Source organism: Microcaecilia unicolor, chromosome 2 (genome assembly GCF_901765095.1).
Source record: "Microcaecilia unicolor chromosome 2, aMicUni1.1, whole genome shotgun sequence".
Lineage (NCBI taxonomy): Eukaryota > Metazoa > Chordata > Amphibia > Gymnophiona > Siphonopidae > Microcaecilia > Microcaecilia unicolor.
The window spans coordinates 513,858,423-513,885,798 of record NC_044032.1 but is presented as its reverse complement, the minus strand read 5'-3'; the positions used below and the strand labels follow the sequence as shown (position 1 = coordinate 513,885,798).

Sequence of the window (27,376 nt, the reverse complement as noted above, 5' to 3'; positions counted from 1 at the left end):
GTCCTAGTATTTTTGGAAAGCGTGAACAGACGCTTCACATCCACCTGTTCCACTCCACTCATTATTTTATATACCTCTATCATGTCTCCCCTCAGCCGTCTCTTCTCCAAGCTGAATAGCCCTAGCCTCCTTAGTCTTTCTTCATAGGGAAATCGTCCCATCCTCGCTATCATTTTAGTCGCCCTTCGCTGCACCTTTTCCAATTCTACTATATCTTTCTTGAGATGCGGCGACCAGAATTGAACACAATACTCAAGGTGCGGTCGCACCATGGAGCGATACAACGGCATTATAACATCCTCACACCTGTTTTCCATACCTTTCCTAATAATACCCAACATTCTATTCGCTTTCCTAGCCGCAGCAGCACACTGAGCAGAAGGTTTCAGTGTGTTATCGACGACGACACCCAGATCCCTTTATTGGTCTGTAACTCGTAACGTGGAACCTTGCATGACGTAGCTATAATTCGGGTTCTTTTTTCCCACATGCATCACCTTGCACTTGCTCACATTAAACGTCATCTGCCATTTAGCCGCCCAGTCTCCCAGTCTCGTAAGGTCCTCTTGTAATTTTTCGCAATCCTGTCAGCAAATTTAATTACCTCGCTAGTTACTCCCATCTCTAAATCATTTATAAATATATTAAAAAGCAGTGGTCCTAGCACAGACCCCTGAGGAACCCCACTAACTACCCTTCTCCATTGTGAATACTGCCCATTTAACCCCACTCTGTTTCCTATCCTTCAACCAGTTTTTAATCCACAATAGGACATTTCCTCCTATCCCATGACCCTCCAATTTCCTCTGTAGCCTTTCATGAGGTACCTTGTCAAACGCCTTTTGAAAATCCAGATACACAATATCAACCGGTTCCCCTTTGTCCACATGTTTGTTTACTCCTTCAAAGAATTGAAGTAAATTGGTCAGGCAAGATTTCCCCACACAAAAGCCGTGCTGACTCGGTCTCAGTAATCCATGTCCTCGGATGTGCTCTGTAATTTTGTTTTTAATAATAGCCTCTACCATTTTCCCCGGCACCGACGTCAGACTCACCGGTCTATAATTTCCCAGATCTCCCCTGGAGCCTTTTTTAAAAATGGGCGTTACATTGGCCACCCTCCAATCTTCCGGTACCACGCTCGATTTTAAGGATAAGTTGCATATCACTAGCAGTAGCTCCACAAGCTCATTTTTCAGTTCTATCAGTACTGAACATAAGTCCAGAATAATAGTATATATAGTATATAATAATAAATAGTATATATAGTATATATACTATTATATACTAGTATATATAGTATATAATAATAAATAGTATATATAGTATATAATAATAAATAGTATATATCCAGCTCCTGTTGTACAACTTCGGTTTGAGGAAAAACCACTCTGTGGAAGATCTTCATTGGAGAATTTAAACATTACGCAGTTGGGACCAAGGTCCATTTCTTGGTAATTCAAAATACTGAGCATTCTAAGACTGTATGGTGCCCCTAAGGGGCAAATCACACAGAACTACTTTGTTTCTGTCTTTCCATCTGCTGGTTGACAGATATAACCACAGATTGGTCCAATGGGGCTAAAGGAAAGAAATTTAGCAGGTAAGACCTAATTTCACCTTAAGAATCTAAGGACATGATTTCCTTAAGAAAACATTTGTCTTAAATAGACAATGGAATACAAAAAAAAAAGCCTTAATTAAATTCTAAGGTGGCCTTTTACTAAAGTGCGTCAATGAACTTAGCATGCACTAATGATTATCATGTGCTAAATGATGACTCCCATTATATTCCTATTTGCATCTTATCACTTAGTGCATGCTAATTATTACAAAGGCGTGCTAGCGTTTTTAGCATGCACTAAAATAAGCATGCGCTAAACACTAGAGACACATATATTCCTATGGGTCTCTAGCGTTTAGCTCGCGGTAATGATTAGCACACGCTAAAAAATACCTCGCCTTTGTAAAGGACTTCCTAAATCTGTTACTGCGCCTTAGTAAAAGAACTCCTAAATCACTGCAGTTCTCATTTTCAATAGAAATATACTTTGTAAATATGATTTTGGAACACTAGTTCGAATTTGGTTGCCTCTACATTTTTCTGATTTTGTGTAGTTACATCCCCCTATGTAATAGGATGTGAGTTTTCTCTGTCAGCGTAATGGGGGTAGAAATTGGAGGTCATGGGATACTGCACATTTTCTAAGTACAAATGGAGAAAATACTTGATAGCACCAAATCCCAATTTAAATTGAGTTTGTAAAATTGAAAACTCAACAAAATAGAAAGCTTCTGGATATGCAAAAATGTTTTCATTTTCCCCTTTAGTTTTATATAGATCGCATTGCTATTTTAAGAAAAGGGGACTAAAAACTTTAGCTCCCAAGAGTTATGTTATTTCATTGAAACTGTGGCATCACATAGCAAAATGATCTCTAAACTATTTTGCAAAACATGTATACTAATGCTACTATTAAACACAGAAGCCCACAGGAACATAAGGAAATTGCTGAGCCAAAGTGTGTGTAGCTGTTTAATATTACCTTTTCTCCGTGTCACAGGGTAATGCAAACACTATATATTTTACACTTCCAATGTGAAAAAAAATATTCTTATTTGAATATTTTTATAAGACAAATCCTTGTTTGCGTAATTGTTCATGCCCCCTGACCTAATATTGTGGGAGCCTCTTTTTGCAAGAATAATGGCTCGTGCTCTTTTATGTTGACTAGGGTTCATGTGTGAACTACTGTCTTCAAGTCTTGCCACAGAGTTTCTATTGAATTTCTATTGACTGGGCCATTTAAGATCATTGATTTTCTTCTTTCTGAGCCATTCCATTGTTGCTTTTGCTTTGTGCCTAGTATTGCCCTACTGAAAGGTGAATATTCTCCCTTCTTTAGGTCTGTGGCCAACGTGATTTTCCTCTATTTTCACAAGCTTCCCTGTTCCAACTATCTGTAAAGCATCCCCCCCCCCCCCCCAAACGTAATGCTTCCACCATCATGCTTTACTTTTGGGTTTTTTTCTCTAGTATTATACATATTATTATTATTATTTGTTACATTTGTATCCCACATTTTCCCATCTATTTGCAGGCTCAATGTGGCTTACATAGTGCAGTAGAGGCAATTGCCAATACTGGTAGGGACAATACAAAGTGAGGTTATGGTAGAGTAATGATCAGTGTGATAGACACATTAGGGGTCATAAGGAGGAAGAGTTGGATTATGTTCGGCATGAACCTTTATATTGTTGTGTTGCGGGGTTAAGGCATTTAGGTTGGATTGTTAGGGTATGCCTTTTCAAACAGGTTAGTCTTTAGGAGTTTCCGGAAGTTTAGGTGGTCGTATGTTGTTTTCATGGCTATTGGTAGCATGTTCCATAGTTGTGTGCTTATATAAGAGAAACTGGATGCATAGGTTGATTTGTATCTGAGTCCTTTGCATACAGGAAAAAAAACTCCCAAAAGAGAAATACAATAACTTAAATCAAGAGCATCCTACAAGAAACACAAATAGGAGATATAGACCACAATATGGGAGCAACCAAAACTTCAGGGGGGTAATCAAAAAATATATAAGTAATAACTAAGGAAAAAGTATCGGCACATTGTCACATAGTGTAATAGCCCTGTACTTTCATGGATGATAAACATCACCCTGAACGTGTCCCTACTGTATTGTCTAGAAAAGTTCACAACTGAAATGTTTCAAAGAAAACAGGTTTGGTTCTCGAGTTGTATTGCACATTTACATGGAAAATGTATCACAAATTTGTCATCTAGAATTCTTTAAACACAAAGAGGCCCTTTTACTAAGGTGCATCAAAAAATGGCCTGCACTGATGTAGACGTGTGTTTTGGATACGCACAGATCCATTTTTCAGCACCTGGAAAAAATTGCCTTTTTTTAATTTTATGGCCAAAACTGGCTGTGCGGCAAAATTAAAACCAGCGTGCATCCATTATCAGCTTGAGACCTTACGCCACCCATTGACTTAGCGGTAAGGTCTTACGCATTAACAAAGTAGTAATCATCAGCGTGCGTAAACTGCTGATTATCGCCGGGTAAGCACCACACGGTAGAAAATATTTTCTACAGCAGCTTTTGGATGAGTGTGAAAAATGGAATTACCGACTTGGGCATGCGGTAGCCAGGCGGTGGTTCTAAGTTGATGCATATTGAACACGCATAGGCGCCTGCGCACCACAGTAAGGGGGCCCCGAAGTACCATAAAACTACTTCCCATGACCCTTCATCTTCCATTGTACAAGAACATTAATACACATGGCTATAATTGTTTGATTGCTATCACAAGGACATTTTTAAATAAAAATAAAGAGGAAATTCGTTCTGTCTAGAGAGACTTCTCCTGTGTCTTTTTACATAAATCAGGAACTGTCATAACACTCTTATCTAGGAAACTTAATATTGATTAATATTGATAACAGAAAGGCATGACAGAGTCTTTATCTTCAGCAAATGCAAGGCATACCAACAAAGTCACCCTGTTTGTCACCATGTCCCCAGAAGTCTTTAAATGACCAATCGAGTCTAAATGGTTGGTAGAGAATTCTCCAGCCCTAACGTCATCTTGTAGAGGCTTATTATTCTTTCCCACAGGTAGATAATAGATGATATTCAAAGTATCTATAAAATTGTTCCTTTAGTGACATAACCAGAATTTGATATCCTCAAATTGTGTCCAATGGATTTCTCCAGATTCTCCACAATTTTGTCCATAACTAAAGTTTACTGGACTTACTTAATTTGCTTTAGCTCTTTAACAGTTCATTCTAGTTTCTCAGCTGACTTAGGGGCAGAACAACAAATGAGGCAGAAACTGCTATCAATTCAAAGACTCAATATGCTGACTCAAGTGAAAGCAAACAAGACCATGGGACTTGATGGGGGTTAATCCTTCAGTACTGAAGGAAATTAAGGAGATGCTGCACGTACCTCTCTTAGCTTTGTTCAATCTACCCCTTGAAATAGGACGAGTTACAAGAGACTGGAGAACAGCTGACTTACAGGAGCTAAGACAGTGGCTATTTACTTATGTTTTTATGTACTGTTTATTTTATATCATACACTACTTAGCATGGAAATAATTTTTTTAAAGTTATATTCTCATCATACCATGAACCTTCTCTCATATGTGTGCGGTATACCGTGTTTCTTTGAAAATGGTGTCTCTCGGGGGCAATTTTTCCAAATGGGTTAGTTTTGTGCATACTATGACAGAAATGAACCTCTCTCCTAAGCTAGAGCATGTGAAGTATGATTTCAGTTTATCAAATTTACTGCTAGCACTTCCCTATGAGGAAAGGCTAAAGCTGCTAGGGTTCTTCAGCTTGGAGAAAAGACGGCTAAAGGGAGATGTGATAGAGGTATATAAAATAATGGGTGGAATGGGTAGACGTGAATCGATTGTTTACTCTTTCTAAAAATACTAGGACTAGGGGACACACAATGAAGCTACAAAGTAGTAAATTTAAAACGAATTTGAGAAACTTTTTCTTCACGCAATGTGTAATTAAACTCTGGAATTCTTTGCTAGAGAATGTAGTAAAAGAAATTAGTGGTGTTTAAAAAAGGTTTGGATAGCTTCCGAAAAGAAAAGTCCATAAGCCATTATTAAAATGGACGTGGGGAATATCCACTCTTTATTTCTAGGATAAGCAGCATAAAATGTATTATACTTTTTTGGGGATCTTGCTGGGTACTTGTAACCTGGATTGGCCACTGTTGGAAACAGGATGCTGGGCTTGATGGACCTTCAGCCTGTTCCAGTATGGCAATACTTATGTACTTGCATTGTGCCAAAGAGAGCTTCTATCTGGAGTTCATAAGATGCAGCATGTATAGACAACTTATCCTGGTGTGTTTGGGAGTTTTTTGGAGGAGGGTGAACAGTGGAGTGCCATAGGGATCTGTACTGGGACCAGAGCTATTTAACATATTTATAAATGATGTGGAAATCAGAATGATGAGTGAGGTGATTAAATTTGCAGATGACACAAAACTATTTAAGGTTGTTAAAACACGTACAGACTGTGAAATATTACAGGAAGACCTTAGGAAATTGGAAGACTGGGCATCCAAATGGCAGATGAAATTTAATGTGGACAAATGCAAGGAGATGCACTTTGGAAAGAATAATTTGAATCAGTTACCTGATACTAGGATCCACCTTGTTGGGGGTCAGCACTCAAGAAAAAGATCTAAGTGTCATCGTAGATAATACACTGAAAACTTCTGTTCAGTGTGCGGCAGCGGCCCAAAAAGCAAACAAGATGCTAGGAATTATTAGGAAGGTGATGGTGAATAAGACCGAAAATACTATAATGCCTCTGTATCGCTTCATGATGCGACTGCACCTTGAGTATTGCATTCAGTTCTGGTCTTCATATCTCAAAAAAGGTATAGCGGAATTAGAAGAGGTTCAAAGAAGAGCAACCAAAATGATAAAGGGGATGGAACTCCTCTTGTACGAGGAAAGGCTAGAGGTTGAGGCTCTTCAGCTTAGAAAAGAGATGGATGAGGGGAGATATGTTTGAGATCTACAAAATCCTGAGTGGTGTAGAAGTAAATTGATTTTTTTTATTCGTTCCAAATGTACAAAATATAGGGGACACTCAAGAAAGTTACATGGAAATACTTTTTTTCACTCAACGAATAGTTAAGCTTTGGAACTCTTTGCCGGAGGTTAGCATATCTCGGTTTAAAAAAGGTTTGGACAAATTCCTGGAGGAAAAATCTATATAGTCTGCTATTGAGACAGACATGGAGAAGCAACTGCTTGCCCTGGGATTTGTAGCATGGATTGTTGCCACGATTTGGGTTTCTGCCAGGTACTTGTGACCTGGCTTGGCCACTGTTGGAAACAGGATACTGGACTAGATGGACCATTGGTCTGACCCAGTATGGCTACTCTTACATTCTTAAGAACAAGCCTGTGGCACCCAAAATGATGGAAGAAAAATGGTGAGGAGGTGTAGTCCAAATCAGAAAACAGCAAAGAACCATATATTTTTGGAAGTTTTATTAATATCCACAAAGGCAGTTTATTAATATGCACAAAGGCACAGTGATGTCTGAACTGCACATGCTTGTGACATAAAAAATTAGCCCATTTTTTTAAATGTCACAAGCATGTGTAGTTGAGTTGAAGTACTGCACTGTGCCTTTGTGGATATTAATAAACTTATATATGGTTCTTTGCTGATTTCTTTTTGAACTACACCTCCTCACTGTTCTTCCTTGAATATCGTAAGGCTTCTATCCTTCTCTATTGCTTTTTGCATTGATCACCCAAAATTATGAGAAATATTTCTTTATCTCTATTCCACATTTTCTTGGTCTCAGACTGCATTTCTTGGTACTTGAGAATCTTCCCTCTCTTCATGCGATCCATTGAGTAATCACTCGCGACTTGATACCTCTATAATCAATGCTTTCCTGGTGTTTTTTTCTCTTTTACCACTATTATCTGGTTTTATTGCATCTGACTTCTTATCAGTTGGGATGTGGATGTCCCTGGTGATCAAAACCTCTTTGTTTTCCACAATTCTCTTAGAGTCATGATCACAATTCTTTTCAATACACTGATGTTGTAATACTTACAGAGTTTTCAGTGAATGAGATGTAACACTTTGTACTTTCTGCATAAAAATGTTCCACTATCAACACTTCACAGCCAGCCATGAGATGAGTACTGGTTCTAGCTCTTTCTTCCAGAATCTACAGATGTCTGTTATAGCAGTTTTTTTCAGTGTTTTCTGTAAACCATTTTGTCCATAGTCTGCTGTCCTGGGTTGCAGCTATCAATCGCCTATCCTTAGGTGGCAATTCATCTCTCCTTAACCATTGATGTGTCTGATTTTGATCTATGAATGGTTCCTGGAGTAATACTTTGTATTTCCTGCTGTACTTATACATTTGCCACTTGTTTCTCCCCTGCTGATCTATTTCCTTGAAGAGTTTTTTCTCTTCCTTTGCAGATTCTATTGCTTCCTTCCCTTTTGGTACCGAGGGATTTTCACCCATTTCTATTACTCATCAGAATATGTATCCAAGTTTAATAATGGAACTGGATTCTAGAAGTTTTCTGTAATTTTTCAACACCTTGTGTGCATTGAGATCTGATAACATCAGGTAAGCCTGGAGGCCTATGATAGTAGCTCGATAGGTGTAATCTCTGTACTGGCTTGGCATACACAGATTCTTATAGATGACCTTGTGGGCATGGAGGAGTTTTCTAGTTCACACACTGTTTTTCAAGCTTAAGAGGCCAGCCTACAGTTCCAAATCTATGAGAGTCTAGGAAGTGCCAGTTAATTAATAACCAGTATCTTATTCTGTGACGTTAATGCACTCTTTAGTCTTCTATAATATTCTTTACTGACCTTTTTTCTCTCTGCAATTTCTGCATGATAGTTGTTCCTTCCTCCACTCCTAGATATTTATATAAATATTCCTGTTCAAGTTCCTTTATCTCATAGTCAGTAGTCAGAGATGTTTCTTTGAAAATGCTGTGTAGCATACCATATATCTTTTCTCAAGCAACGGATTCCTTCTTTCCACCCTCCCATACAGGCCATGTTGTGAAGTAATGTCGAAAGTGTTGAATGGTCAATGTTTTCCCAGTGTTGGCCAGAGATATCTAATTCTTTTATAATAATCTTCAATCGCTTCCTTAATCCATGGTTACTGATCCTGTTTAGGGGCTGTATCTTGGTGGTGCTAAAAGTGTTTCCACTTTAAATGAATGGACCAAGTAGTGCCCAAGGGATACTCACACATTGAAATGTTCCTTACTCTCTTCCCCCATCTTTATCTTTGAATAACTTTATCCTTGAGTTCTTACGGAAGCTCAGTGTTCAGCATGGTTAGATCATGTTTCTAATTTATTTGTCTGAAAGATTTTTATACTGCCCTCCAATCTGTGATGAACAATCAGTAAAACATGGTTCTAGGCGGATTATGCTTTTTATAGAGGCTGGACAATCACCAGAACAGACAGTGCTAAAAGCAAGTAAAATCACTCAGATTCTAACAAAGCTATAGTACTAAAAACAGTATACTGTAATATCACCATTTTAGGATATCATTCTCTAGCATTCAGGATGTATTTCTTGAATAGGTGTGTTTTGATGCTGTTTCTGAATTGCATTTAATCAGCTGCAGTTAAAAATCCTAAGAGCTCTTTATCTAAATGAAAGAAGTGTATCAACAATTTTAGGGGCTCTTTTACTAAGATGCGTAGGCACCTATGCGCGTCAAACATACATCAATTTAGAACTACTGCCCGGCTACTCCATGCCCTGCAAGGTAATTCCATTTTTTACGCGCGTCCGATATGCGTGGCTGAAAATATTTTTTATTTTCTACCGCATGGCGCTAACCGGGCGGAAATCGACAGTGTACACGTTATGATTACCGCCCAGTTAACACATGAGACATTACCTCTAAGTCAGTGGGTGGCCATAAGGTCTCGGGGCCAAAATAGATGCGTGCCAATTTTAATTTTGCCGCACATCCGTTATCGGCCAAAAAAAGGCCTTTTTTGCAGGCGCACTGAAAAACGGACCTGCGTATGACCAATACACATGCCTACAACAGAGCAGGCCATTTTTGGCACACTTTAGTAAAAGGACCCCTTTGGTCTTTTTTGTTTTTCAAAGAGGGATAGGCAAAAAAATGTAAAATTCCTTGTAGAATAGGTAAATATAGTGCACTCCATTTAAGTGTACGTCGGATAAGCGCATGCTCTGTTTAACTGCATGCCGTATATTGGTCGTGTTTTTGGCGCCATCAATTTCTATGGGGACAAACTTCGGTTTAGCGCACCACTGTTAAGTGTAAGATTTGCTTATATGCATGGTTTAAGACCGCTCCTCTGCAGGAAAGATTCCGCATAAGCGCAAGCACGGAATATGGAAGCCGATTGGTGCGTGACAAAGGAGCGGTAAATTTGAAATCTCGTTGGTTAGCTTCCACAGGCAGAATAAGCGAAAGAATGTTGTTAGAGTGTACACTGGAGTCATCGTCGTCATCGCACAACTGTAAGACTTTAACACTGGCTGAACGAATAGAAGTTCTTAAAAAATTAGAAAACTTCAAGCATCTATTGCTAAAGAATATGGTGTCAATCCCAGTCAGATTTCACAAATCTTGAAGCAGAAAGACCAGCTTCTGGAAGACTGGCAAAACAATACAAATCCACACCGGAAACGTAAACGGGCGGGAAACCTGAGGAGGTAGAAGATGCTCTTCTTCTGTGGTTTTCTCAAGTCAGGAGCAGACAGTTTCCTGTCAGTGGTCCACTGCTTATGGAGAAAGCTAATCAGCTAGCTGAAAGTCTTGGACTAACTGAATTCAAAGCCACTGTTGGATGGTTGGAAAGATGGAAGGAGAGGAACAACATAAAATTCAAGAAACAGCATGGTGAAAAACAAGGTGCTGATGACTTTGGTGCTGAAAATTGGGTTGTTTCAGTTCTTCCTACCATCTTGAACGCGTTTGCACCTCGTGACATTTTCAATGCTTACGAAAATGGTCTGTACTGGCGAGCGATTCCTGATGGAACACTTGCATTCAAACAAGCCAAAATTACAAGAAGTAAGACGTCGAAGGACCGACTGACGATCCTCCTTTGCTGCAATATGGATGGGAGTGAGAAGTTGGAACCACCCGTCATTGGAAAGAGCAAACAGCCCTGTTGCTTCAAGAATGTTAAGCGACTTCCTGTGTCATACGAGGCTAACGCAAATTCATGGATGACTGGGGAAATTTGGAAGCAGTGGCTAAAGAAGTTGAACACTAGAATGCGGGCACAAAAGTGTCAGATTTTGTTGCTTTGTGATAATTGTGCTTCACACAATGATGATGTCAGCCTGTCTAACGTCAAGGTGGTCTTCCTGCCAGCAAACACTACCTCTCTGATCCAACCTATGGATCAGGGCATAATAGCCAATTTCAAACAACATTATCAGGCTCTTGTGCTACGTCATCTGATGAGCGTTATGGATGACCAGACTGGCAAGGATAAACGTGCTGTTGAACTGGCTTGTACATATTGTAAGGAGGTTGGAGGGTCTAAGCAGCTCAGGAGGAGGTATGGGGCCAGACTACATTCCCCACAAGGCCCTGAGAGAAGGGAGCGAGGTGGTAGGTCCCAAAACCCGGTATGGCCCCCACGTGAAAGGGAGGGGGGAAAGGACTGGAGAGAGCAGCTGCGATGGCAGGCGAGGGCCAGAAGGGGAGAGCAGGGATGACAAAGCTCAATACCCTTGGGTTAGAAATCAGTACAAGATTCCTTCCACCTGGGAGGGGGAGGAGGTCTCCAACCAACAGCCTAGCAGAGAGGCAGAGTTAACGGAGTGCTTGGAGGAAGGAGAGGCTGGAGGGAGCAGCACCCCAGGTTTGGAGGAGCCAGTTGACATGGACTGTAATTGTACTTTGGGGCAGAGTTGCAGGGACTGAAGGCAGTGGGTGGTCACAGGAGTCAATTAGCTGTGTTGTGGGCGGTGTACTGCCATTCTGCAACCACCCAAGCGGAAAGACTTTTAAAACTGAAACTAGCGTTTTTAGCATGCACTAAAAATTAGTGTACACTAATGCTAGAGACACCCATAAGAATATATGGGTGTCTCTAGCGTTAGCGCGTGCTAAAAACACTAGCGCCCCTACAGCACTGCTTAGTAAACAGGGCCCTTAAAAGGCTTAAGACAAGAAATTGTACTCATAGAAGGAAGTTTTCCTGGACAAAATGTTTTCAAACACATCAGTGTTGATCTTCGTTTGCAATATTAATCTAGAATTAAGAAAAAGTAAAGCAGTTAGCATAATATATATCTAATTCAAACATGTCTCTCACTATCCCTGCTTGCCTGAGCCGGTAGTGTACCAAGCCTTAACTTTCATTTTATACAGCAGAAATAGTCAAATCAGCTGACTACTGTGATTGGACACAGGTGGGTATTATGGGTCTTTTTAAGACAGGTTTTGGAAAGAGCTAACAGATTTACTGTAACAATGGGTATGCAGAATTATACAATCAAGACTTGGGTTCTTATTTTTTGAATATTTCTATAATTGTTTTCATGGTGGGGTATAGAGTATGGTATATAGATCAGTGAAACAAATGCCTACTTTAATCCATATTGAGTGGTGTGTTTTTAGCAGAGTGTCAGAAATGTACAAGTGTTAAGATTTTTACAATGCACTGTTATCTTCTGATATTTCATAGAGTTAAACTAGCTGACTATTTGAAAACAGACAATAGTTCAGTAGAATCCAATTTGTTGGCATGGTTAGCTAGCACTGTCATTTATTTGCAGGCCACATTGAGCCTGCAAATAGGTGGGATAATGTGGGATACAAATGCAATAAATAACCTTGCTAGAGCATTCTTGTCCTAGCATACTTCTAAATATAGTAGTGCACCTGTGGGCTTGTAAATAGTGATATCAATAAATATTTAAAAGTGCTGACTTTTTTTCCCCAGCATGTATAATGGGTTTATAAGTCATGACTGTATTCTTGCCTATAGTACAATAACATAAAAAAAATTCAATATTAGGTTTATTTAATCAATTTGACTAACTTTTTTGAAGTCTTTAATCTTTTTCTTGTAAGAAAACAAACTTTTTGAAGCTCTTAACATGTGTAGTTTTCCCTTCCCTTCCATTCCATTTTTTTTCATTTGTTTTCTGCTTTCTTTATTTTTATTTTGGGGGATTTTTTTTAAAGGATTTTTTCCCTTTTTCTCTATGAAACATACCTTGAGTCTTCCATATTTTACTGAATTCCAAGTTTAATGCTTCTTTCACAGTCTTCTTTTGACTACAGTTCTCATGTTTATCATTTTCCCTTTCTCTTCTTTCATCTCTGTACCCTCTCCCCTATTTGTCACAGCTTTCATGTCATCTGTCACTTCTTTTCTCCCACGTATATCTTGCTTTGATACTTTGCCTTGCTATGTCAAGTTTATTAGCAGCCTGAGCCACATAGCAAAATTTAAACTGTCTCTATATAATATGGTGGCAACATAAAATAGTTTCTCCGAGGACAAGCAGGCTGCTTGTTCTCACTGATGGGTGACGTCCACGGCAGCCCCTCCAATCGGAAACTTCACTAGCAAAGTCCTTTGCTAGTCCTCGCGTGCCCATGCGCACCGCGCATGCACGGCCGTCTTCCCGCCCGAACCGGCTCGTGTTCGTCAGTCTTCTTTTGTCCGCGCTCGGTACGGTCGTGTTTTGCGCCGTTCGCGCCCCTTAAGTTGACCCTCGCGCGTCTTTTTGACTTTTCGCTTAAAAAAAAAAAAAAAAAAGGGATTCCGGAGAAGGGCCTTTTGGTCTTTTTCTCTTCCCCGTATTTCTAGTTTTTGGCCTGCAAAAAGGTGGGAAAATGTGGGATACAAATGTAACAAATAAATAAATCTGAAAACTTTTAGGGCCCTGTTTACTAAGCCGTGCTGTAGATGCACTAAAAATTATCACGCACTAACATTAGAGACATCCATAGGAATATAATGGGTGTCTCTTATTAGCACGCACTAATTTTTAGTGCACCTACAGTGCAGCTTAGTAAACAGGGCCATTAAAGAGTTAATTAAAAGGCTGCAGTGGAATTACACTGGAGAAAGCTATCTTGTAGTTGGTTTGCAGATGTGTGTATGCATTAAAACTTTTGAAAATGAAAAGAACAGTGGAAAAAAATTATGTAAAGTGTTTTTTGCTTCAATCACATCTCAGAACAAGCAATTAGGGCATAAATCAGTAGTGTCATGTTCATAGTTTGGTGATCTGTTTGTATAGTAGAGATTTTTATTTCAATGAGTTTATATAAACGTACTTGTATTTTTCTGACTGTTGTTTTCCTTAAAACTTCAAAACTTTTGATGTTATATTTAATAGTTCCTCAACCTTCAATATGCCAGTAAATAGAAGTATAATAAAAATGTTTATGGTTTCAATCCTTTTAGTTAAAGTATTTTAGTAAATAAAGGCTTTAGTTTTAAATACAGTTTTTTGTATAGAAATAAAATATAAAAATTGCCTTTAGTCGTTGCAGTTATTTGAGAACTAGTTTTAAGGGTTATTTTTTTCTGAGCCATCACAAAAAGATGTTCTTTGATTTACCATGTTATCTTTACAAGTAATTTCAATTGCATTCTGTTTGGCATCAGTTCTTATTAAAACAGTGCACAAAATCAGTATTGCTCTAAGAGAAGAACACTTATATTACGTATGTCAGTTTCTTTGATGTGTTACTGTCCATTCTACTTAAAAACATTGTCAGTTTTCCATTTTTATTCAATATTTTTGTGCTCCTCTGTGTTGCTGAATGAACCTTAAGATGCTTGTACGAGCATAAAATATTATGACCCCTGTATGTATTTTTATTTGTTTTGTATTGGGTCCAAAATACTTTCATCCTTATACATTGATTTTATGCAGCTTTACTAGGATAGAGTATTTCACTCTTACTGCTTTTGTCATAAATCATTTAAACAGTCATACGCCTATGTTTACTAAGGCGCACTATGGGCGCGTTATCGTTTTTAACGTGCATAAATGGTTTAGGCACATTAAACACTAGCGCACCCATTGAAATGTACAGGCGTGTTAGCATTCAATGCATCTTAAATTTAAGGACAAATTAGAAACGCTAACACACCTTAGTAAACATACCCCATAATGTTTTACCGTGTCATGAAAAATTTAATATAATCAAGTCTTAAACTCTTTGTGTGTGTGTGTATATATATATATATAGATATGTATTTTAGACAGTGTTACCCTCTGATTTCTGATGGAGGAGTGGCCTAGTGGTTAGGGTGGTGGACTTTGGTCCTGGGGTACAGAAGAACTGAGTTCGATTCCCACTTCAGGCACAGGCAGCTCCTTGTGACTCTGGGCAAGTCACTTAACTCTCCATTGCCCCAGGTACAAATAAGTACCTGTATACAATATGTAAGCCGCATTGAGCCTGCTATGAGTGGGAAAGCGCGGGGTACAAATGTAACAAAAATAAAATATGTTCAGGATTAATGCTAAACCACATCATTTTTTGCTTTTACTTTGTCTCATATAGCTGGCTGAATATCTGAACAGTGTGTTTAAAAAAAAAGATCCGTAAAGTATACAACCTGATTTCTGGTCATTTTTCATTCATTGGGTGATATGTACCCGTTAGTGATGTCTGTGATGTGGATATGGCTATTAAAATGTAATCACTGTAAATCAGAAAAAGGAAGATATAATAGTGACATTTTAAAAATTTCCAAGGTATGAATGCAGGAGGAAGGCCTGTTTCAAAAGAAAGGAGGTTCTGGAATGAGGGAGTCATGAGATAAGAGAGAAAAAAGGGTAGACAGCTGTTATGGAAGGGCAGACTGATCTTTATCAGCCATCATATTTTGTTTCTATGTTCTCTGTCACAGTGCATATGTGTAGAGGAATTGCAATTAAATGTTCAGATTAAAAACTATTAATACGGTAACTATATCTTGATATTCTAACAACAATTTTATTTGTTTTTCTTTTTAGTTCCAGTTCAACAATTTGTGCCAAAATAATGCTTCAATCAGATGAAAACAGTAAATTGGACGAAAGAACAGCTGTACTTTACAAGGTTTTGGATTCATTGTGCCCATATCACAGACAACAGATTTTAAATATGCTGATATTTTTAACACATGAACTAAATATTTGTACGTCATATGTTTCTCTAGAATCACAGAAATCCCTCCATGAAGACAAGGGTGGCCTGTTGTGCAGTTCTGTTGAACACAGGCATACCAGGCGTTGCCGTTTGCAATGTCTAAAGCCAAGTCCTTTGCTACCAGTTAAGAAAGTTCATTGTTTATCTTGCCAGACTGTATCGCTGTGTTCTGTCCAACCAATGGTAAACAAAGAAGTTTGCAAAAATCCAAATCTTAATATGCATCATGGTAAAACTTCACAAAATGAAATCAGAATGAATGACTCTGGTAGACCTCGTAGCCCATCACCACCACCATTATCACCTGAATGGACTGATAACATTGAACACTTAAAGTTGATGTCAGACTATGGAGATTTTGAATCCAACAAATTTGAATTAAACAATCAGCCTCCATCTCTCTCGCCAGTAGCATGCAGCAATCGGGGACTTAAAATATGCAAGAAAGGTAGGTCAGGTAATTTAATTGGATTTTCACTATCAACAGACCAGAACAATAAATCTGTAAATTCAAAAAATTTTGTGAAAAGTGAAAGTGCCTCTGTTTTTCAAGATTTAATGGATCGTATTAATGAAAAATTGAAATCAATAGAAACATTGGACATTGAAACAAATTCTGGAAAATTCACAAGTATTGAAAACAGGAAAGCAAACAGTTCAAAATTTGGAGAATTTATAAAATCTCTTGTGCAAAATGCGAAAGCAAATGATTATAGTTTCATGGAGTTATTGAGTCAACATGAGAAAAGTGTAGAAAATAAAACTATCCAAACAAGATTTCGCAAACGCCAGGAAACTTTGCTTGCAATGCATATCTCTCCTGATTCATCTTTTATGCGACGGCAGTCATTACAAATCAAAAGACAACTTGTGTGTCTCGATGACCCTTATGTAAGAAAAAAGTTAACTTGTAAAGGAAATAGAACAAAGTATATTAACAGTGATGAATCAACTCCACAAAAATCAAGCAACAAAACAAGAGGTAATATGTCTGAAAGCATAACTATGCAGGATGTAAACAATCAAGAAAAATCAGTGCATCGGGTAGCTTGTCAGACACAATTACTAGAACTACCTCAGCAAAGTTTTAAGCCCCACTTTGATATGGTAACTTGCAACCGTGTGGTACCTAACTACTTGAATTTAACTACTGCAGGAGGAGAAACTATAGGTAACAAACAAGACAATACACAAAACTGTTTAGATAGTGCAAAACAGGGAGAAAATGAGAGTGCATTCTCAGTAGATTACAGTGAAATTTTGGGAAGAACAAAACATAATGTTACTCCTGGATGGTATTCGGTATGTATAACTAATGATTTCATGTTTAAAAAATCTGCCACAGCAAAACTATCTTCTGGAAGCTTGGAAGAAAGTAAAATTGTGGAAGGCAACGTTGAAAGATCAGGGAATATAGATGTGAGTAAGATAGCAAGGAATACAAGTTTGCAAGTTGTCGTAGAACGCTTGGAAGATGCATTGCGCTTACCAAAAAAGGCATCCCTTGAGCATGCACTGATGCAAAGGTTTAAAATAAATAGTAAACTGAAAAATGTACTTAAATCTAATATAAAGCAAAATACTAACAAAGAATTATGCCATGGCACAAATTCATTGCTGAAGTCTCATGTGCCACATAGCAATGTAGACAAAATTGAAGGTGTGTCATCAAATCTTTTTGATGTAACCGAACCAGAGTATGATTGTCCCATAAATCCTTCAGATTGGAATTCTAACAATTTAGTACCTATTAGTAAAGAGAGAAAGAGAGAGTCTGAAACTGTTGGACATTCTCCATTTAGTTATTATAGTCCCATAAAGCTTATGTTTGTCTCAGAGATTAACTGTAAAGAAGGTGTGAGATACACTTTAAGTTCTATAAGTGTGGCTTCTAAGGGAAATTCTAGTGACTGCTTTTTTGAAAAGTCTTCAGAATCACTGATAAATAAAACTGAGAAAATAGAAAATCTAAAAGAAAGCTCTCAAGATGTTTGCAATGATGTTTGTCTAGATATTTCCAATGAAAATATTTCTGCTGAAAAGGAACCAAATTTAAACAATATTTTAGATACTTATAGCATGAATGAGACAGAAAAGTATTGCATACAAAATTTAGAAAAGACAGTGGACAGATTAAGCAATATGGATGATTCTACGCCAAAGAGAAAGCCTGGTAGACCTAAAAAAATAGGTCCTCAAGTTCTGAAGCAGACTAAAAGACCAATTGGCAGACCACCTAAGGCTAAGATAAATGGAAATAAAAGCATTCACAGCAGAGATGAGTCCAGCAATGATAAAAGTGCAGAATTTGCTTCTTCTGGATTGGAAGAATATAGTAAAAATAATCTTACAATAACTGTTGTGTTTGGAAGATCAAGAAGAATCCAAAGACATGTTTCTGAAGATATGTGGATAGCTAAACCAGTCAATAATGTGCATGTTTTAAATGTATGTGCAGATTTGAAAAATAATGGAAACAAAATTTTGGATGAATTAAATACTGTAGCAAATCATGAGTTTTTGAAGTCTAGCTATGAGTATGTTAGACCGATCAAAGACAAACCTGTTCTACACTTCTCTGGCAGCAATATAATTCATCCAAGTAAAAAGCCTGGAAGAAAGCCCGGTCGACCGGCAAAAATTAAAATCTCTGGTATATCTGTGACTGTTAATAGTGTTTCACCTCAAGGAAGAAAAGTAAGTATGAACAGCTGCTTGAAACCTTTCACTCAAGAGAGTACCTTAGAAAAAACTATATCCAAGCATGATTTTCAGCAGTGCAGTAATCTGAGTACTATGCAAGATAACTGTAGCCAAGATCGCTTAGACTTTCCTTCTATGGGAACCAAAATGGATGCCGCTCATTTGAGGTATTCTGTTAGAAAGAGAGAATCTTCACTGCCTTTTTCACATTCACTGGAATCTGTAAACATGTTTGCTTGCAAACCTGCCTTATTACACAAGTCATACAAATTATGTTTAAACAAAGCTAAAGATCAAAAAGATAACACTAAACAGGTAACCATGAGCACACCATTAAAACACATTTTAGATGCTAGGAATGCCAAAAAAGATTGTGAGGAAAGATGTAATTCCATTTTTGAAGTGTCGTCTGATCCCATTTTTCCATCAGATACTTCTCTTAGGTGGTGGGCAAATACTGTATCAAATGATTCTTTGTTAGAGGATCTAGACAGTAGATTTGAGAAGATTGCAAATACTTGGTTGCAAGTTGATGGACATGAGCCTAAATGTTATCTTTATGGCAAAGGAAGCAATGATGAGCCAGACTGCAAATTGGAAATATCAAACCCTTTAAGGACCTGTCTTCTAGAATTTAAAATATCTCCAGTGAAAATGCTTTTTCAGAAAAAGTGTGATATGAATGAACTTTGTTCTTGGTTTATGGAAACTACAGAAACCAAGTCCCTCTCAATGGTAAGGAAAGCAAATGCCCGAAACCCTTTGGATGTAATTAGTTCAAGAAGTAAAGCAAAAGCCAAACATTCTGATCTTAACTTAAGCCCATTCAGCAAGCACTTAAAGAAATTTGCACTATCTTCTTCACAATCTTCAGAAAAATTGCAAATGTTGCATGGGGTTGTCAGACCACAGTGTTTCAACCTTAAAAGTACATTAGTTGGCATAAGAACTAAATTTATCAGATTAAAGCAGGAAAAGTTGAGACTACAGCACAAGTTGTGCAATCAGTTAGTTGAAAGGACATCTCAGCATAGCAATGTAAACTACAAATATGGTCATGTTTTAAAGAAGGTGAATGATATTGTGCCCAGATTTCAGGAACACAGTACAAGTGAAACCGAACAACCAATGTTATCTGCTGAAACTGAAATCATGGGTGTTTTTCAATTATCAGCTTTAAGGACACATGCCAGTAAACTGATTGAGGAAAATGAAATAAATAGTAAATGGAAGCTGCAAAAAACACAGGATCAAAGCAAAATTTTTTGTCAAAGCACATGCAATCCAGAAACTTTTAAAGATTGTAGGGTGTGTTTGAAGAAGATCAATCATGTTGGAAAAAAAAGTTCATGGAATTTAAATACAGCTCTTCCTGCTCCTGAATCTAGTGAATTTGGCAATAATTGTCAGGCATATAATGAAAGAAGTTGTGCATTAAGATCTCATTCTGCTCGGGAAAATGTATTTAAAGGAGGAAAGGAAATAAGGACAGATAATGGAGCAGAAAGCCATCATAATGAAACAGTGAATAATAGAAAACATAAATCTTCCACAAAATGGTTGGATGAACAAATGAAAAAGAACAAATCCAGCATGTTTATAAAATCTGAGCACAGCTCTACGTCTGTTTCCAAAGTTCTTAATAAAAAAAATGGGAAAAAAAGACCTGGAGTGCCTCTGGAGATTGATATGAAAGTTGCAAAAAGACCTAAGAGGCAAACTGGCAGTGAGCAACATATGACAAGTTATTACTCAAAGTTCCAACTTGGTGAGTTTTGGACTTTCTTTAAAATGTATGTAGTAAAAGAGGTTACTTCTTACATAAAGTGATGGACACTACTTTTAAGGAATCCAATCTTAAATCAGCGTTGATTATATATATATATAATTAATGTTCATGATGTTGGGATTTGCTCCTATAGAATTGGAGCTTAAGTTTTATTTTGTGATTGTTTTTCTTAAATTCTCAAGAATGTTTTGCTTTGTATACAGTTAGAACAAAACAGTAGGAACACTGCTACCATACTGTACAATGTTTGCTACAACGTTTTAGTATCAGCAAGAAGTATGTTTCCAACCTTTTGCAATGCTTGCAGTTAATTTTTTTTGCAGAACTTTGTCTACTCTATTCACTTTTTCAGTCTCGGCATACTTCATAAGTATAATTTCCAGCATCTTTACTATTGCTGTCCCTATAAAAAGCACATCACATTTTATCCCATCTGGAAAGTCCAAAAGTGTCTAATTGTTTCTACAGTCTTGCATCTTAGAAGTCCCAATTCCTAGTCAGAACTTAATTGGTAGATAAAAAGAAAATGGAGCTGTAGAGCCAGAGGGGAGGCGGGCGGACCATGGGCAGAAGCAATAGGAGAAGAGGTGCTGTATTAGGGAGCAGAATGACTGCTTTGCAGAACTGAATTCCAGGCTATTCTGCCAGAAATCAAGCCCTATCTATAGCAGTGTTGTATTTTCCAAAAAGGATGTCCTTTCCTAGTCACTCTTGAAATAAAGAAATGGTGCTATAAAGGAATCCACCTCCATTTTAATTTCCTTAATTGCCCCAGAAAGGTTTAAGTTTTGGTTTCCTTGTCAGCAGCCATTATTTAATGTACTTCTGACTGTGACAGTTATCACATAACATATAAATATTTAGAAACAAGAACAGTTATTTGTTTTCAAATTTATTTTTTGCATCGTCGTATGTAGGCCTCAGTGAGGACCTCAGCCTCCCAGTTGAGCTACTAATTTTCAAAATCAAATGTTTTGATTTTTGTAGCAACTATCTTTCCAGAAACACAGAGCAGCAAGCACTGAGCTAGTAGCTGTATAAAGATATTTAATTAATTAAAAGCAATCTTAACAAAAGTAGAATCAATAGAACCAAAACACTTTATATAATAGTCCATATGCCCAATATGTTTGCACTTAGTGCCTGCTTTGGGGCAAATTTACAAGTGAATACGGACAGAGAAGCCAGGATAAAAATGTTAATAGCTGAATAAGAGTCATATTCCAATGCCATATTCCATTCAAAGATTTTAAAATATATTGCATTAAACTGGGGAATGGTCACAAAGAGAGCCTCAAGATAAATATTTAAAAAAAAAAACAAAATCCCAAAATAATAAAAACACAGACTTTACCTCAGCAGCTGCTTAAAATGCTTATAAGGTTGCACATGTAAGGATATCCAGCCCCTGATATAAACTACAAGAGAACATAAAACAATTAAAATACAATATAAATATGCAAAAATTAGACTTGAGCAGTTATAACTAACCCCTATTGAAAAGATCATCTGGAACAGGTCTCTTTGGAGAGGGTGGGACATCAAATCTAGCAGGTCTGCTGTTATACAATGGAAAAGACCATATAGTACAGATCTCTATAATGAAGTAGCCATGATAGCAAATATACTGTGTGTATAATAATTAAAAAAAAGTATAGAGCAGGCTAGATAAATATAGCTCTATTCCAAATCGACAGAACCTAATAGTACAGGTCTCAGGAAAAAGTATATCTATCCAGACTGCTGAATATATAATTGAGAGATGGCTAAAAGAAATTTGATAAAGGGAATAAAACACCTCTCGTATTTAGGCAGGTTAAACTGGTTGGAGCTCTTTAGCTTGGCTGTGAAGTGGTATGATAGAAGTTTATAAAATCACAAGTGGGGTGGAACAGTTAGAGGGAACAGTTGAAAGATAATATAGTACAGATCTCCAACTAAAGATAGCACAGCGCACACCAAAAATTATTAATCTTAGAATTGATTTTAAAATAGTGATTATACCAGTAGGAAGCACTCATATCATTTTTGCATACAGAAACGAAAGTGAAAATCACATCGTTTGCAAAACACATTAAAGACTGTAAAACGCTTTAGAAAAAACTCAAGGAAGGTAACATCTTTAAAAAAAAAAAAAAAAAAAAGTGCCCAGAGGTGTATACAGACCTCAAAAGACCTAAAAACATTGGGGGAAAAAAAGCTTCAAAAATGATCCAACCAAAAATGCTAAAATTTAAAGGCATATAAAGGTTAAAAAAATACACTCTTACCTTGAACAGGTCCCTGGGAGTAAATCAACTATAAATATCATAAAAATGATCTAAAATTAATGTGCCTCGATTCAATCTGTAGTTTTTTTTTCTGCAATGTGGATGTTATTACCTATATAAAATGGGTTGGTAATATCCAAATGAGTCAATATTAACATTTGAGCTAATAAAACAAAATATTCCTCATAAAAGTAAATAAAACCGAACAGGATGAAGTTGTTTAAGCTTTTAAAAGGTTTTTCTGATCAAATTGTTTATCTGTGGCTCAAATGACAGTGAGGAGTACCCTAAATATGTCTTCTACCAGCAAAAATTTACCATGTGACAATGGAATAGAGGAAGGAACTGTAACCATAAGATTTCTAAACCAAAAGTACCTTGGTAATACTTGTATTCAACTTATTCTCAGTTTTCCAGTGCAGTATCTTCCTAATACAACTTAATATCTTGTCCTATGTTTGATACAGGAGAGGGTTTAACATTAAAATGTAATTGACATAAGAATAAAGGTGTTCATCTTCACTCAAGGCAATTAGAGGTAAGGTATTCTTAAACAGGTTATAGAGCAGAAGAGAAAAAGGGACTCCACATGGCAGACTCCATGTACATGAGTTTTCACCGTTTTTCCAAACAAAATAGCTCTAAAAAATTCTTTAAACCAATTAAATACTGGTCCTACTATCCCAATCTCATTCAATCTGTTCAACAATAAAAAAAAATGATCTACTGTATTGAATGCAGTTGAAATATCAAACTGTAGAGGCACAATCTGCTTTCCAAACTCAATTGCTTTTTAACTTCAGTTATCAGTGCTAGTAACAATATTTCAGTACTATGTTGGGTTCTAAAGCCAAACTGTGAAGTTTAAGTATTTAAAGTCATCTAAATATTTAGCTAACTATCATCTCTCAAAAGTTTCAATCAACTTAGTAAAAAGTGGCATATTTGCTATAGGCCTAAAATTAGCAGTCTTTGACGAGTCCAATCCATTTAGGAGGTAATGTTAAAGCAATTAGACCCATATCTGTCAGAAGACACCCAAGTTCCAGAATCCTATTTACAAACAAAGAGATCCAAGTTATAATAATTGACAGTGTTAATAAATTTGATGGGCAATAATCTGAAACACAACAAAATTGAAAAAGTTTATGCAACATAATTTGAACATTATTCTCTGTAATAGGGCTAAATGGACACTGTGACTGATCTGCTACAATATCATAATTTGTCTTTCCTGGCATAATTAAAGAATAATCACAGATGGCTTGCACCTCAACCAAGCCATTTCAAATTGATTCCGCCTTATCTGAAAAAAAATCAGCTAGTTATTGAGCACTGGGTTGTAATGCCTGAATAGGAGACTTGTACATAATTGGTCCATGCTGGGGTATCATCCCCCGGATTCTATATAAGGTGCGGTGAGCAGTGCATGTTAATTTGGGCACGCATCCAATTTGTGTGTTTAATTGAGTAATGAGTCAATCAGTGATCCTTGGCCAATAACCAATTATCACTAATTAGTAATAATTGGAATTTACGTGTGCTGCTTTAGAGGCATATTCTAAAAAGAGGCGCACGTAAATTCTAACATGCATAGCTGAAAAGTGGGCATGGCCATGGGAGGAGTGTGGGCATGTCGGGGCTGTTATTCAAATTTATGTGTGTTATAGAATTCAGGGGAATGCACCTACATATAGGCGCGGGTATTTACACCAGGTTTTCAGTGGCATAAATGGCCATGCCTAGGTGCATTCCCCGGTCCTATGTGCTGTTCTATATAATATGCCTAACTTTAGGCATGTATATAGAATAGTGCTAGGTGTTTTAATTGGACGCCTCTAGATTTTAAGCGTCATTTACAGAATCTGGTCCCATAAAATAACCCCACTAATAGCCATGTTTTGCAAGGAAGAGAAAGGAAAGATATTGAACAAAAAGGAAACATGACGCTGAAAAAAAGGAGAGCGAATACAGTAATAGAGTACAGCTGATAAAAGAATTACGTATAAGAGGCTTAACCTTAAACACATCCTGTACCCTCCCACCCCCACAGTGAAAGCACTTTTAAGCATAGCAGGGAAGGACCTTTTCACTGTGTGGCTCTGGTGCAGCAGTACCATCTGCCTCCCCCTAATATCTCTGTTACTGATGGTAGTATGCCCATTGAATACAGTCTAGGAGTTATGAGCCAAAAAATAAAGTAATTGTACCAAAATACTATAACACATTTAACAGAACATGTGTAGTATTCTGGAAATATATGCTGGTACTATAACAATTGGTTCCTAGTCAGCCCTAGCCCCTGGGTCCAGCATCTTCCTGTTGGCTATTTGAACAGTTGTGTTTAGCAGCACAGTAACAGAAATCCTGTGGTTACAGGCAACCATATAATGATTTGTCTGTTTTTTTTACTCATTTTTGGTAGGTTTCTAAATGGCTATAGGCTTCAGATCGGCTTGCATTTAATTTTATTATTGTATTACCAAACATATCTAGAATATGTATGTGACAAAACAGTGGGGTTTCTAAGCCTGTGAACTTAATTATTTCCTGAAGTGTATTTCTCCTAATTGGCCAGCAGATGGCGACTGTTCTGTGTTTTAAAGCTGTTGCAGAAAAAGACTCTCTTTTCTAGTTTAAGCTTGTGGAAAGGCTATTTGCAGTACCAGTGGCCAGATATTTTCAAAGTTGGTGCTCTGGGCTTTGAGTGGCCCTAGAGTTCAAATCTAGCCAGGAGGGTACTGGATTTTCCCCAGTCTCAGCCAGGGAGCGTAGAGAGAGAGAGAGATCTTTACTGAGGCCCTGTGAGCAGTTATATTTTATAACCTGTGAGCAGCTATATTTCCTGAACTCCCCAGGTACTACTCGAGTAGTAAACAAATGCTTAGATAGTTTTATAATTGATCCATATTCAGTTACCTGTTATTGTTTGCTGACTTCACCTTTTTCTGTTCACTTTTCAGTTTTGTGACAATAAACATTATTAGTTTATTGATTTTGCTGTCCTGGACTGACTAAAAATCCTGGTTTGTGTTTTTGGGTCTGTGGGTGCTTTCTAGGAACTGTGGGCACCAGGGAATAACCTGAGAGTGGGAGACTAGCCCAGAATCAAGCGGAACCCAGTCAGTGGGAGGAGGGTGCTAGTATAGAGCATGTGCCCAGGTGCAGGTGGGCCTGAGCACTGCTGGAGACATACCCTCCAGGTGACAGCAGGTTTAACCCCAGGTGGGTGCTAGGCATTTTGTGACAATGAATCATCTGTATTAGCTGTATCATTGTTTATTAACATAAAACTCTTCAATGTGAGCATATTGTGAAGTAGTATAAAACCCTATAAAAGTCACTCAGGACTAAAGAGCAAATCCTACTCTACCATAGCAAGCACTAACTTTCAGGAGTCACACAAGGGCCTACCTAGGAAAAGGCAGCACCACAAACATTGCAGGCAGCATAGACAAGCAGACCATGGGTCATAGTAAACAAGTCTACATATGGAATTCCTCCCATCAAGATACATTAGATGAGATCGCTCCTCAGCAAACAAAGTGAATTTCCCATCCTAACCAGAATCCTTGGTATCACTATGGTCTGGATCTCACCAGGAGACAATTGCAATGTGCGTAGCGACTTTGGCGCAAACACAAAACACCTGAAACCCTTAAGGTCTGTAAACACCAGCAGTGTTTTTATACTATTCAACTCAAAAAGGCAAAACAAACTTATTATTCGAAACAAATTTCTGATGCTAATATTTCTAGTAAGAAGCTATTTTCTCATCTCTTACACAGATGTCTTTTTCAAAAAGCTCTCCTGATATCCCTGCCCCAAATGCCTTGGCACAATCTTTTGTTCAGAAACTTTCCTCTTTATGTTCTTTAGGACCACCACCTGTATGTGATAACTCTTCATCTTCCTCTGCCCTGAATAGGCTTCCTTTAATCTTCCCTCTGTGGATTCGCTTAGAAAGGTACTGATGGGGATCAGTGTCACTACCTGCTCTCTAGACCCCATTCCTTCATCCTGGATTAAAATCTTGACTCTTGGTCTCAGATCCATGGCTTACCAGTATGTTTGTTGTAGTAGTAGTAGTAGTAATAGTGTTTCCAAATCTTTATCTGAAGGTTATCTGTCAGAATCCCTTAAAACTTGCCCTAATTAGGTCTATTCTAAAAAAAAAAAAATCCTTCCCTTGATTCTTGCCTTCCATCAAGCTATTGTCCTATCTCATAAGTACATAAGTATTGCCATACTGGGAAAGACCAAAGGTCCATCGAGCCCAGCATCCTGTTTCCAACAGTGGCCAATCCAGATCACAAATACCTAGCAAGATCCCAAAAAATTACAAAACATTTTATACTGCTTATCCCAGAAATAGTGGATTTTCCCCAAGTCCATTTAATAACGGTCTATGGACTTTTCCTTTAGGAAGCTGTCCAAACCTTTTTTAAACTCCGCTAAGCTAACCGCCTTTATCACATTCTCTGGCAACGAATTCTAGAGTTTAATTACACGTTGAGTGAAAAAAAATTTTCTCTGATTCGTTTTAAATTTACTACATTGTAGCTTCATCGCATGCCCCCTAGTCCTAGTATTTTTGGAAAGCGTGAACAGACGCTTCACATCTACCTGTTCAACTCCACTCATTATTTTATAGACCTCTATCATATCTCCCCTCAGCCGCCTTTTCTCCAAGCTGAAGAGCCCTAGCCGTTTTAGCCTTTCCTCATAGGGAAGATGTCCCATCCCCTTTATCATTTTCGTTGCCCTTCTCTGCACCTTTTCTAATTCCACTATATCTTTTTTGAGATACGGCGACCAGAATTGAACACAATATTCGAGGTGCGGTCGCACCATGGAGCGATACAAAGGCATTATAA

General features: G+C 37.6%; 1 protein-coding gene across 4 annotated transcripts in view; it reads left to right on the top strand.

Moving 5' to 3' along the window:
- The window catches only part of LCORL (ligand dependent nuclear receptor corepressor like), a 286,137-nt gene that overhangs the window by 242,883 nt on the left and 15,878 nt on the right, over positions 1-27,376 (top strand). For 2 of the 4 annotated variants that reach the window (XM_030191226.1, XM_030191228.1), the window contains one exon: positions 15,563-20,208. In XM_030191226.1, coding sequence (XP_030047086.1) covers positions 15,563-20,208 — 4,646 coding nt within the window. Of the gene's footprint in view, positions 1-8,080; positions 8,163-15,562; positions 20,209-27,376 lie in introns of those variants that run through there. The other 2 variants (XM_030191227.1, XM_030191229.1) reach the window with 2 other exon arrangements.